The sequence below is a fragment of the Bos taurus genome, chromosome 19 (assembly GCF_002263795.3).
Source record: "Bos taurus isolate L1 Dominette 01449 registration number 42190680 breed Hereford chromosome 19, ARS-UCD2.0, whole genome shotgun sequence".
Taxonomy (NCBI): Eukaryota; Metazoa; Chordata; class Mammalia; order Artiodactyla; family Bovidae; genus Bos; species Bos taurus.
Window position 1 is genome coordinate 19,848,351 of NC_037346.1, and position 11,554 is coordinate 19,859,904.

Below are 11,554 nucleotides of genomic sequence, written 5' to 3' on the forward strand. Positions count from 1 at the left end.
AAGACTAGCAACATTGCAAACCAACTATGAAGTGTGAGTTGCTACAGTCTCTCGGTCATGTCTGACTCTTTGCGACCCCATGGACTTTATATTCCAGTATAAAGTAATTTTTTTAAAGGTAAAGGCAAAGGAGAAAAGGAAAGATAATACCCATCTGAATGCAGAGTTCCAAAGAATACCAAGGCGAGATAAAGCCTTCCTCAGTGATCAATGCAAAGAAATAGAGGAAAACAATAGAATGGGAAAGATTAGAGATCTCTTCAAGAAAATTAGAGATACCAAGGGAACATTTCATGCAAAGATGGGCACAATAAAGGGCAGAAATGGTATGGACCTAACAGAAGCAGAAGATATTAAGAAGAGGTGGCAAGAATACACAGAAGAACTGTACAAAAAAGATCTTCATGACCCAGATAACCACGATGGTGTGATCAGTCACCTAGAACCAGACATCCTGGAATGTTAAGTGGGCCTTAGGAAGCATCACTATGAACAAAGCTAGTGGAGGTGATAGAATTCCAGTTGAGCTATTTCAAATCCTGAAAGATGATGCTGTGAAAGTACTGCACTCAATATGCCAGCAAATTTGGAAAACTCAGCAGTGGCCACAGAACGGGAAAATGTCAGTTTTCATTCCAGTCCCAAAGAAAGGCAATGCCAAAGAATGTTCAAACTAGTACACAATTGCACTTATCTCACATGCTAGCAAAGTAATGCTCAAAATTCTCCAAGCCAGGCTTTAGCAATATGTGAACCGTGAACTTCCAGATGTTTAAGCTGGGTTTAGAAAAGGCAGAGGAACCAGAGATCAAATTGCCAACATCCATTGGATTATTGAAAAAGCAAGAGAGTTCCAGGAAAACATCTACTTTTGCTTTATTGACTACGCCAAAGCCTTTTTGTGGATCACAACAAACTGGAAAATTCTTAAGAGACAGGAATACCAGACCACCTTACCTGCCTCCTGAGAAATCTGTGTGCAGGTCAAGAAGCAACAGTTAGAACTGGACATGGAACAGACTGGTTCCAAATCGGGAAAGGAGTATGTATGTCAAAGCTGTATATTGTCACCCTGCTTATTTAACTTATATGCAGAATGCATCATGCAAAATGCCGGGCTGGATGAAACACAAGCTGGAATCAAGATTTCCGGGGAAAATATCAGTAACTTCAGATATGCAGATGACACCACCCTTATGGCAGAAAGTGAAGAAGAACTGAAGAGCCTCTTGATGAAAGTGAAAGAGGAGTGAAAAAGTTGGCTTAAAACTCAACATTCAGAAAACAAAGATCATGGCATCCGGTCCCATCACTTCATGGCAAATAGATGGGGAAACAATGGAAACAGTGAGAGACTTTATTTTGGGGGGCTCCAAAATCACTGCAGATGGTGACTGCAGCCATGAAATTAAAAGACACCTGCTTCTTCGAAGAAAAGCTATGACCAACCTAGACAACATATTGGGAGAAGGCAATGGCACCCAACTCCAGTACTCTTGCCTGGAAAATCCCATGGACGGAGGAGTCTGGTGCACTGCAGTCCATGGGGTCTGTAGGAGTCGGACACGACTGAGCGACTTCACTCTCACTTTCCACTTTCATGCATTGGAGAAGGAAATGGCAACCCACTCCAGTGTTCTTGCCTGGAGAATCCCAGGGACAGGGGAGCCTGGTGGGCTGCCGTCTATGGGGTCGCACAGAGTTGGACACGACTGACATGACTTAGCAGCAGCAGCAGCAGCAGCAGCAGCAGACAACATATTAAAAAGCGGAGACATTACTGACAATGGTCCGTCTAGTCAAAGCTATGGTTTTTCCAGTAGTCGTGTATGGATGTGAGAGTTGAAGTATGAGGAAAGCTGAGTGCCAAAGAATTGATGCTTTTGAACTGTGATGTTGGAGAAGACTCTTGAGAGTCCCTTGGACTGCAAGGAGATCCAACCAGTCCATCCTAAAGGATATCAGTACTGGGTGTTCATGGTAGGACTGATGTTGAAGCTGAAACTCCAATACTTTGGCCACCTGATGCAAAGAACTGACTCCTTGGAAAAGACCCTGATGCTGGGAAAGACTGAAGGCAGGAAGAGAAGGGGACAACAGAGGATGAGATGGTTGGATGGCATTACCAACCCGATGGACATGAGTTTGAGTAAGCTCTGGGAGTTGGTGAAGGACAGGGAAGCCTGGTGTGCTGCAGTCCGTGGGGTCGCAAAGAGTTGGACACGACTGAGTGACTGAACTGAACTGAAAGCTTAACTATTCAGTAAGATTCCTACCAAAAATAATAGACATAAAAATAAAAACTACCTACAAAAAAAGTGATTGATTCATATGTCAGAGATCTTTGAAATACATGCCAATGTTCATCTCAATTATGTCTAATAATAATATCCTATATTGGATACAACTTAAATATCAGAAATAGGGTGATTAAGTAGATTATAGCAATAGATACATTTTTAAAGTATTATACAAAATATTGTGCAAAATAAGTTGCTATGCAACCCTGGAATATTAAAAAATTAGCTATACTGAACACTGAAACTTTTTTGGAGAGTCACATCTGTCTTTTTTTTTTTTTTTTTCGCTGCATCAGGTCTTAGTTGACACATGCAGAATCTAGTTCCCTGACCAGGAATGGAATCCAGGTCTCCTGCTTTGGGAATGTGGAGTCTTAGCCACTGGACCACCAGGGAAGTCCCACAGCTGTACTTGCCTGTACTAAACTTCGTGGCCAGAGTCCCCACATATCGTCAAGCTTTCACAGTCTCCACGTAACTGGATTCAGGTTGGGAGACTTCCAAATTTTAGATACAGAGCAGACCTTTTTCTTTTTCTCTTTTCTTGGCTGTTCAGCTTTTAGGATCTTAGTTCCCCAACCAGGGATCCAACCTGGGCCCGAGGCAGTGAAACCACCAAGTCCTAGCCACTGGACCGCCAGAAAATTCCCTGGAGCTGGACTTCTTAAACAGCTTCTGACCCAGGGCAATTTCTCAGGATGCAATTGGAGTCATTCCCCACATACTCCTCCTTCTTGGGAAGGCGTCCTCACTTGATCCCAGCCCCTACTCACAAGCCAAGAGACTGCTGTGGCATTGAGTAATTTGTGTTTGTGTTAGTCACTCAGTCATGTGTTTGTGACCCCATGGACTGTAGCCTGCCAGGCTTCTCTGTCCATGGGGATTATCAAGGCGAGAATACTGGAGTGGGTTGCCATTCTCTTCTTCAGGGGATCTTCCCAACCCAGAGATCAACCCTGAGTCTCCTGCATTGCAGGCAGATTCCTTACCCCTAAGCCACCAGGAGCTCCTTTATGGGCCAGTCAGGCTTCTCAGATGGCTCAATGGTAAAGAATTTGCCTGCCAAGGCAATAGATGTGGGCTCGGTTCCTGGGTTGGGAAGATCCCCTGGAGAGGATATGGTAACCCACTCCCATATTCTTGCCTGGAGAATCCCATGGGCAGAGGAGCCTGGAGGGCTGTGCCCCTTGGGGTCGCAAAGAGTCAATGACTGAGCATGCGCGTGCACACACACGCACGTATGGGCCACTCTCCTGGCTTCTAGAGCAAGAGCAGCCAAAGCCTTAAGTGCTTGCTGAGGGAAGGGCCACGGTTCAGGTGACCTCCATCTGCAAGGGCAGAATCAGAAATAGGAAATCAGGTGGCCTTTCCTCTGCTTCTCACCCCACTTTGGGAACTCTGCTCTCAGCCAGTTCCTCTGTCTCACCATACCACAGTTTCTCCAGTGCAGTCTGGGTCCAGGGCTTCCTGGAGAGCAAGGGGAGTCCTTGCCAGAAGCCCAGAGAAACAAGAAGCGAGACCTTTCCAGTTTCTCATATCCCACCGTATGGAGCATGCTAAGTCCCTTCAGTCGTGTCCAACTCTTTGCGACCCTGTAGACTGCAGCCCGCCAGAGTCCTCTGTCCATGGGATTCTCCAAGCGAGAATACTGAAATGGGTTGCTCTGCCCTCCTCCAGGGGATCGAACCTAGGTCTCTTACATCTCCATTGGCAGGTGGATTCTTCACCACTAGTGCCACCTGGGAAGCCCATGTGGAGAAGGAGGGGGAACTAGCGTCCATTGAGAGCTTTTATTAATACAGTGTGTCACGCACCACATGAAGCCCTTCACCTACATTATTGCTTCTCATTCCCAAAACAGGAAATGAGTATTACCATCCCCATTTTTTCAGGCTCCTAGACTTCCAGAGAGTTTCAAGACTACCTGGCAGCTAGGATTTGAATCTAGCAGAGACCGATTGCAAACTCCAAGCTCCAGAAGCTGAGCAGAGTCTCCAGAAGTGCAGGGAGCTGGAGTGTCCTGGAACAAGTGGGCGCAGGAGCAAGGGGTGCAGCTGAGGCTCCCTTCTCTCCAGGGTCTGTCAGCCAGAGCCCTAAGCCCTTCGATTAACCCTCCTCCCTCTAACTAATCCTGGCAGAAGCCTGGGTAATACCTCCCACCCCGAATCTGTGTGGAACCTGGCCCTATTTAGGGATTAGGTAATGGAGATAAACTTCAAAAGCAAACAGCCCCCATCCCAATTCATTTGCAGCACAGAACAATCCAGATTAAGGTACAGAGTTGGGGTTTTATTTGAAGATTAGTTGGTATTACAGATGACAGTGATACCAAAACCCAACGCTGCCAACGTGCACGCTCCTCCCCACCACATCCTGAGTCTGTCAGGTTGTCTCTGCAGCCCCAGGTCAGACGGCAGCCAATCTCATATTTGTGAAAATTAAATCAACATAAGCCCTGGGTTCCTATTTCTACTTTATGACTTTAATATCACTCCCTCTTCATATCCATGGCTCTGATTAATTTGTCCAGGTGGCAGGAGGACAGGAGAGGGGGGCCCTGAACTATAAAACGACTGGTCCCTGCAGTCTAAAATTAGGATCAGCCCTCTCCCAGCCTTCTTAACAGTCAGGTAATGGCCTAAAGGGCCGTTGGGTACAGGGTGATGGCCCATTGTCCTTTGGAGGGAGGAGGTATTGTCAGCTGGGATGAGAAGAATTGGGAAACTGGCAGAAGTGGAAAACATGGGCTTCTATCTCATCCCTCTGTGCCAAGATGATGGGTGGGGAGGGTGCTAGGTAGCAGGAGCAAAGCCCCCCTCACACCATTGAATCCGTATCTAGGCTGGTCTGGAGGACAGTGGAAGGCAGGGATCCCTGAGCTAATACTTTCATCCTGTAAGAAAACTCCCTTGTGTAAAAGGAGGGTTCAGGAGATCCACTTCTGGTGTGTTCAATCCTAGGGGGCAGAGTGGGCTACGGGAACCAGAGTAGGGGTCTTGCAAGTCCTAGACCTAGGTTAGGAATGGTCCAGGTTGGTGACTATGGCTGAGGCATAGATGAGGTCAGAAAGAATGCCCAGTGAGGTCTGGGGAGCAGCTCGCTCAGAAGAGAGGTGGGGCCCGGAAGACCCAGCTGGTGCCCAGGGGGCTGCAGCTTTAGCCCCCACCCACCCCTGGCCTGGACCCAAGCCAGGAGCTGGGCAGGAAGCATGTCGACACACAGAGGCACACTGAGCTGTGCTGTTGGAGGGTGGAGGCTGGCCAAGGGTCCAGGGCTCCGGGGACCGCTGGATGGTGTCCGGAAGAGAACAGGATCTCTGGGGAGGCTCAGGCCTGGGGCTTAGGCTTCCTGGCTTTCTATTCTTGATTCTCTTGGCTCTGCGGTTCTGGAACCACACCTGGTAAGGAAAGAAGGAGCCTCTTCTGGTTCCAGCATCCCCTCCCCCCAGGTACAGGGGAAGCAGAATCTGGAGGCAGGATACCCAGAGAGAACGGACTGTGGGTCAAGCTTAGAAACTCACTGTGCAAGTGCACCCCCATCCTGAGGGGGGTGATCACAGCTCACCTGTATCTTGGCCTCAGGAAGAGAGGTGACCCGGGCTAGGTGCTCACGGGTGCCGATGTCGGGGTAGGGCCGTGCTGCAAACACTCGCTCCAGCTCCAGCAGCTGCCCTCTGCTGAAGGTGGTCCTCTTTCTCCGGTGGGGACCCAACCCACTGGCATGGCCTGCAGGCCACAGTGGGGGGGTCAAGCCAGGACTCCCTGTGAGAGCCTCCACCCCAGTCTCAAAGCCCCCAGTCGACCCTGAAGCCCCTACTCCCCACCCCTCTTCAGACTGCCCCATCACCTTCCCCACATCCTCCCCCTGCCCACCCTTTCCCACCAGATCACCTGCCGGAGATGCATCCACTGGGCTGGTCATGGAGCCGGCAGAGTGAGGAGCCAGACAGCCATGCCAAGGCTGTGCCCACACCAGTCCCCTCCGAGTGTGGGGATTTATCCTGCTCAGAGGCCTGGCCCCGCCTCCAGGAGGTGGGGAATCCCGGAGGAAAAGGGGCCTCGTGGGAATAAGGGTGGGCAACCCTGCTCCTCCGGGGCTTCACCAAAGAAGCTGGCCTCATCTCCCCATCCTCACACTTCAAACTCTGGCAGTCTATGTCTGAAATCCTGTACTTTATGAAAATCCTCCCATGGTTCCATCCAGAAAGGCATGGGTGCTCCCAGGGCTTCAGCTGCGAGACTGGGTGGAGTTCTATCCCACGACTGAGATGGGGCTGAGAAAGCTAGACAGGATATGGAGGACGATGGGGACAGCAGATGAGCCGCAGCCACCCTCTCCTCAGCAGGACAGGGAGCAGATGTCACTACCAGATCACCCTCGGCTCTGCTTTAGAGCTTGGCCTGCTCCCCTGGCCCCCTAAGAGCCCAAATGGACTTCCTAGAGTCCAGGAACTTGGAACCAGAGGAGGTTCCACAGGTACATTTGGCAGGGGGGTAGTTTAAGAAAGATGTTATTACAGTGTTCTTGTCCTCTGAAGTCTTCTGGGCCACTTTTCCAAAAGAGATGGGTGCATTTGAATTTCCTTTTGGTCCCTGCTCTTCCCTGTGTCTCCTGCCTCAGTGCCCTGCACCCCAGACCCAAGACAGAGATTTCAAAACCCTATCATCATAGGGACAGGTTTGGGGGAGCACAGTGATCACCTTCCCAGGGGCTCTTGAGTGTCTGAGCTAACAGCATTTCAGGTCCAGGATGGGCAGAAAAGCTAAGCCGCAGTCCACTACCTCCTGACCCCCTGCCCCTTCTAAGATCTGGGTCAGTGACAAGAGGCAAAACAAGCCCCAGGCTGGATAGGGTGGCTTGGTGACGCCTGTCATCCTTAAGAGGGGTTCAAGTCCCTGCTTAGCTGCTGGTGGGTTGTTGGGGACTGCTTGGTGCGGGAGGAAGGCTTGCACTCATGAGGCTCTCCCAACAGGTTTTCTGGCTCACTGAGAGGGCCTGAGCCCAACACAGGCTGGAAACAATGAGGATCTTCTCTGTCCTCTCCCCCAAGCCATCCTGACTGCCCGACTTCCCCTCCTTTACCCAGGCATACCCCTGCCTCCTGCCTTTCCACCTTGGTCAGGCCAGGAGTCCTTTTTTTTCTTTTGGCCACACTGCGTGGCACATGAGATTTTACATCCCCAACCAGGAACTGAACCTGGCCCCAGTTTCTTAACCACTGAACTGCCAGGGAATTCTCAGGACAGTAGTCTTAAACTCAGGGTCAAGGGATCTTTATTGAGCTGGAAGGAGGATGCTGGAGCAGGGAGCAGCAGTGACCAGCTGTTTGGACTCAGGCTGCTACGCTTGGCCAGGGACTGGACAGCCCAGCCAGTACTGGGCGATGGAGCGTGGGTAGGGAGGGATCACAGCGTCCACCCGCCGTGTGCGAAGGTTCACTCGGTAGTACTTGTCTGCAAGAGAGGTCGGGAGATGGGGCGTGAGACACAGCCTACCCATCCTGCCCTAAGAAGACCTGGGTGTCTCCTGGAAGGGTGAGTGAACATCCACCAGGCACCCGAGGACTCCGGCCTGCCTTGTCACCACTCAAGGGCTGTGGTCAGCCCCCAGGGACCAGGGACAGCAGGAACGACCCAGCCAGACCAGCTACAGGGCGGGCAGGGGCTCCCACCTTCTGAGAAGAAGTAGACACTCTGGATGGGCTCACAGGTGGCAGGCACAAGCCAGTCCATCTCGAAGCTATCATAGTTGTTGGCTCCCAGGCCCAGCTCCTCGCTGGAGAGCCAGGACAGGAAGGCAGATCGAGATCGCCGGTAGGGGTTCTGGTTTCGGCCGCGGCCTCGACCACGGCTTCGGAGCGAGCGGTAGCGTTTGCGATGGCGGCGTGCAGACTTAGTCATCTTGGCCCGGGGGAAGCTGGGAGCTGAGCCTGAGACATAGATGTGGCCGGCCATGGCCGCATCCAGTCGTCCCGGCAGACCAAACCAGTTGCGGCTGATGAGCTGGGGCTGTCCAGCACCACCTGCGGTGAGGAAGGGGTGAATGCAGATCCTTGGTGGCCAAGGATGGGCTGTCTGCCTTGTCCAAGGACAGCCATCAGGCTAGTGGCAGAGCCCCCCATCCCGGCCTTTCCCCTGGCTTCCCTCCACCGTAGCCCTCCCCGGTTGCCCCAGTCACAGCCCCTCCTTCTGCTGGCTGTGCTAGGCAAAGTCCAAAGTGTGGGGTCCGGGTGGAGGCAAGCCTCCCTCCACCAACGTCAACAGAAGCAAAGTCTGGCCTGAGCAACCTGAGCAAACAGCTTTTGATTGATTGCTGCACAATTGCAGCCTCTCAGGCTGGCCCAGCCCTCCCTCTACCTGGGGGCTCCTAGCCCCCTGGACCGGGAAGCAAGACTCACGCTTCCACCCTCCCTCCGTACCATAGGAACCGCCCCAGAAGAGAAGTCGGAAGATGTCCACCCAGCTGTCCCGCTGCATCAGGGCAAAGTGTTTAAATGCGGCCGGCAGGGAGCTGCCTTCACAATCCTCTTGACTGGGCTGCTGCTGGAACACATATTCCCAGTAGTGGTTGCCTGGGGAGGGGTGGCCATGAGCAAGACTGGAAAGCCCCAAGGCTGTGGAAGTTGGGAGCTCCGGTGGGGGTTGGGAGTAGGGGAGGTGGGGTGTGGAGGGAAGGTGGGGGATAAACACAGGCTCGTCCCCAGTGAAGCGTGGAAGAAACCCAAAACTGCTCCACTGTCTGCACACCCTCCTGCCCACTTCTGAGTACCCTTGAAGAAGTAGACCCGCTCCCTGCCGTTGAAGTTGTGAGCGGGGAGGGCCAAGGCTGCATCCACATCATCCGGAATACCCCCGAAGCCGTCCGAGATGTTTCGGGGGAAGTCAGGCTCCAGGACACCGTCCTGAAAGCGCCAGTACTGACTACCCTAAGGGGTTGGGGAGGAGAAGAGGGTGGGCAGGAAGTTGGCTGTGCACAGAGGCGCAAAATCCCCCAGTCAAGGCAGGCAGCTCTAGTTCCAGGCTTGTTGCTCAGGAGCTGAAGCCTTGGGCTTTTGTGTGCTCACAGAGCCCCAGCCAGGGACCACAGGCCCAAATCCAGCCTTCTTGCCCATGCTGGTCCTGGGCACAGCTGCTCTCAACTTCTACCCAGATACTCTCAACCCTGACCCACAGCACCCTGGGCCTGGCACCTTGAAGAGGTATGTCTTTCCCTGACAGTTGACACGGGTGAAGGCAGCATCAATGGGCCCCTCAATGCCCCAGACATCTCGGATGAGTTTGGGGTATCCAGGCCTCACTGCCTTTTCATCCAGCTCATAGCAGTACAGCCCTGGGGGGAAGGATATCGTGTAAGGGGGGATGCCCCTGGGACAGACCCCTACCCCCAAGTCCTGCCCGCCTTGAGTCACCTCGGAAGGCAAAGAGGGAACCATTCTTGAGGTCAGTGAAGGCATCAAAGGGTTTCCCACTGCACGTCTCCTCCTCTGCTGGGGACTCAGAGGTCCCTAGGTCACTGGTCCCCATCCCAGGCTCTGAGTCTCCCCGCCCAGATGGTGGGACCTCTTTCTCAGGGTTGAGAACTGGTGCCTGGACAGGAGTCTCTAGGGTCTGAGCCTGCAGAACAGGGGCCAGGGTGGTGCTCTCGGGCTGTGCTTCCACGTTGCTGTTGACGGTCTGCGCGTCGCTGTAGTCATGGAACCCGTACTCATCTTCTGGCAGATGGAACACATCCCCACGAGTCACTGCGGGCAGAGAGGGTGGTGGTGACTCTCCAGCTGCACCGGGGACCCCAGGCCCGCCCAGCCGCTCTGCACGCACCTTGGGGCTTGCACTCAGCCATGAAGTCGGCACAGCAGCTCTGGTAGTAAGAACAGAGCTCGTCACACTGACACTTCCTGGTGGCGTTGAAGCCCTCGGTGCAGCGGCCCTTGCAGGACTCTGTGAGGAGCCCGTGTCAGCTGGCACGGCCAAGCCCAGGCTACCCTTTCCCACCCCACCTTGACCCCAGTGGCCAACAACACCCTTCCGCACCTTGGTCAGCCACAACAACCCACGCCAGCAGGGCCAGCATCAGAAGGGGCCTTAGGGATGTCATGGCGGGGCCTCCAGCCTCGAGCCTGGTGAACTAGGTTCCCGTGGTCTCTGCTTTGATGCCTGAGGAAAGGAGGAAGCGGAGAGATGGGGAGTGGAGGCGGGGGAACCAGAGAAGAGGAGCTGCCTTTTCTACTGCTCTGTTTGCTCCACCTCCAGCCCAGCCCCCAAGTGCCCCGACCCCAGAGGCTATTGCAGCAAAGGGTCATGTTCCTAGAACTGTGGGTCTGGGACAGCTACGAACAGGATCCTTGCCAAGCTCAGGGACCTCTCTGAAGAGGACTAGCGCAGGGAGCCTGAAGCGCAGAAAGAAGTCCCACTCTGTCGATCCACTGGCCATGTGACCTCAAGCAAACTGCTTTATCTGCCTTAGTTCTCTTTTTAGGCAAATGAGACTAATTATATGTGCCTCACAGGGTGTTGGGAGCTAAAGCCGACAAGAAGTCCAACTCCTGGAGCAGCCCCAACTTCGTTCTACTGCAGTGGTTATTGATCTGTGATCTGTTTGATGAGGCACATCCCCGGCTGGGTAGTTCACTCACCCTTTGTGTATTTAGGGCAGTGGAAGAGGGGGTAGGAGCTGGGGAATTTTTTTCTTTTTATCATAAAAGAACAAAGTTTTCATTTCTGGGTTCATCTCTAGGGTACATTGATTTCCCCAGGCCAGTCTTCTCAGCACAGTCTGCTGAGTGAATATTAACTCTTTGGAGTGGATAAGATTCCTACTGCTGCTAAGTTGCTTCAGTCGTGTCCGACTCTGTGCGACCGCATAGAAGGCAGCCCACCAGGCTCCGCTGTCCCTGGGATTCTCCAGGCAAGAACACTGGAGTGGGTTGCCATTTCCTTCTCCAATGCATGAAAGTGAAAAGTGAAAGTGAAGTCGCTCAGTTGTGCCTGACTCTTCTCGACCCCAAGGACTGCAGCCTACCAGGCTCCTCCATCCATGGGATTTTCCAGGCAAGAGTACTGGAGTGGGGTGCATTGCCTGAGTCCGTTACTAATTTATTGCTTCTCAGCAGGCCACATCCCATTCTCCAACCTCATCCTTTCCCATAGGTAACAGTTTTGGTCCTGTTCCCCACACTTTTTGGCTCTAGTGAGAAATAAGATCCCTCTACCCAGAAAATGTCCACTTGGCACAGAATGCCTGATTTCATGCCTACT

General features: G+C 52.8%; 2 protein-coding genes across 2 annotated transcripts; both read right to left on the reverse strand.

Annotated features, from left to right (window-relative positions):
* Window positions 1-4,554: 4,554 nt before the first annotated feature.
* Window positions 4,555-6,143, reverse strand: SEBOX (SEBOX homeobox). The gene is made up of 2 exons (XM_024980585.2): window positions 5,865-6,143; window positions 4,555-5,697 (listed from the first exon to the last, which is right to left on the reverse strand). Exons 1-2 carry the CDS (start codon window positions 6,141-6,143, stop codon window positions 5,317-5,319), a joined length of 660 nt encoding a protein of 219 aa, XP_024836353.2. The 3' UTR covers window positions 4,555-5,316.
* Window positions 6,144-7,560: 1,417 nt separating this feature from the next.
* VTN (vitronectin) lies at window positions 7,561-10,492 on the reverse strand. Its single transcript, NM_001035050.2, has 8 exons — window positions 10,331-10,492; window positions 10,118-10,237; window positions 9,709-10,041; window positions 9,490-9,629; window positions 9,069-9,225; window positions 8,719-8,871; window positions 7,972-8,322; window positions 7,561-7,753 (listed from the first exon to the last, which is right to left on the reverse strand). Exons 1-8 carry the CDS (start codon window positions 10,392-10,394, stop codon window positions 7,641-7,643), a joined length of 1,431 nt encoding a protein of 476 aa, NP_001030222.1. The 5' UTR covers window positions 10,395-10,492; the 3' UTR covers window positions 7,561-7,640.
* Window positions 10,493-11,554: the final 1,062 nt, after the last annotated feature.

What these genes read in the sequence shown, in the direction of transcription:
- SEBOX (XM_024980585.2), bottom strand. Translation starts at nt 6,143, where the DNA reads ATGGGGCAGTCTGAAGAGGGGTGGGGAGTAGGGGCTTCAGGGTCGACT. An exon ending in TTCCTGAGGCCAAGATACAG is followed by an intron (nt 5,698 to 5,864) that starts GTGAGCTGTGAT and finishes TTTCCTTACCAG; the next exon opens with GTGTGGTTCCAGAACCGCAG.
- VTN (NM_001035050.2), bottom strand. Translation starts at nt 10,394, where the DNA reads ATGACATCCCTAAGGCCCCTTCTGATGCTGGCCCTGCTGGCGTGGGTT. An exon ending in GGTTGTTGTGGCTGACCAAG is followed by an intron (nt 10,238 to 10,330) that starts GTGCGGAAGGGT and finishes GGCTCCTCACAG; the next exon opens with AGTCCTGCAAGGGCCGCTGC. An exon ending in CTTCTGGGGCGGTTCCTATG is followed by an intron (nt 8,323 to 8,718) that starts GTACGGAGGGAG and finishes TCCTCACCGCAG; the next exon opens with GTGGTGCTGGACAGCCCCAG.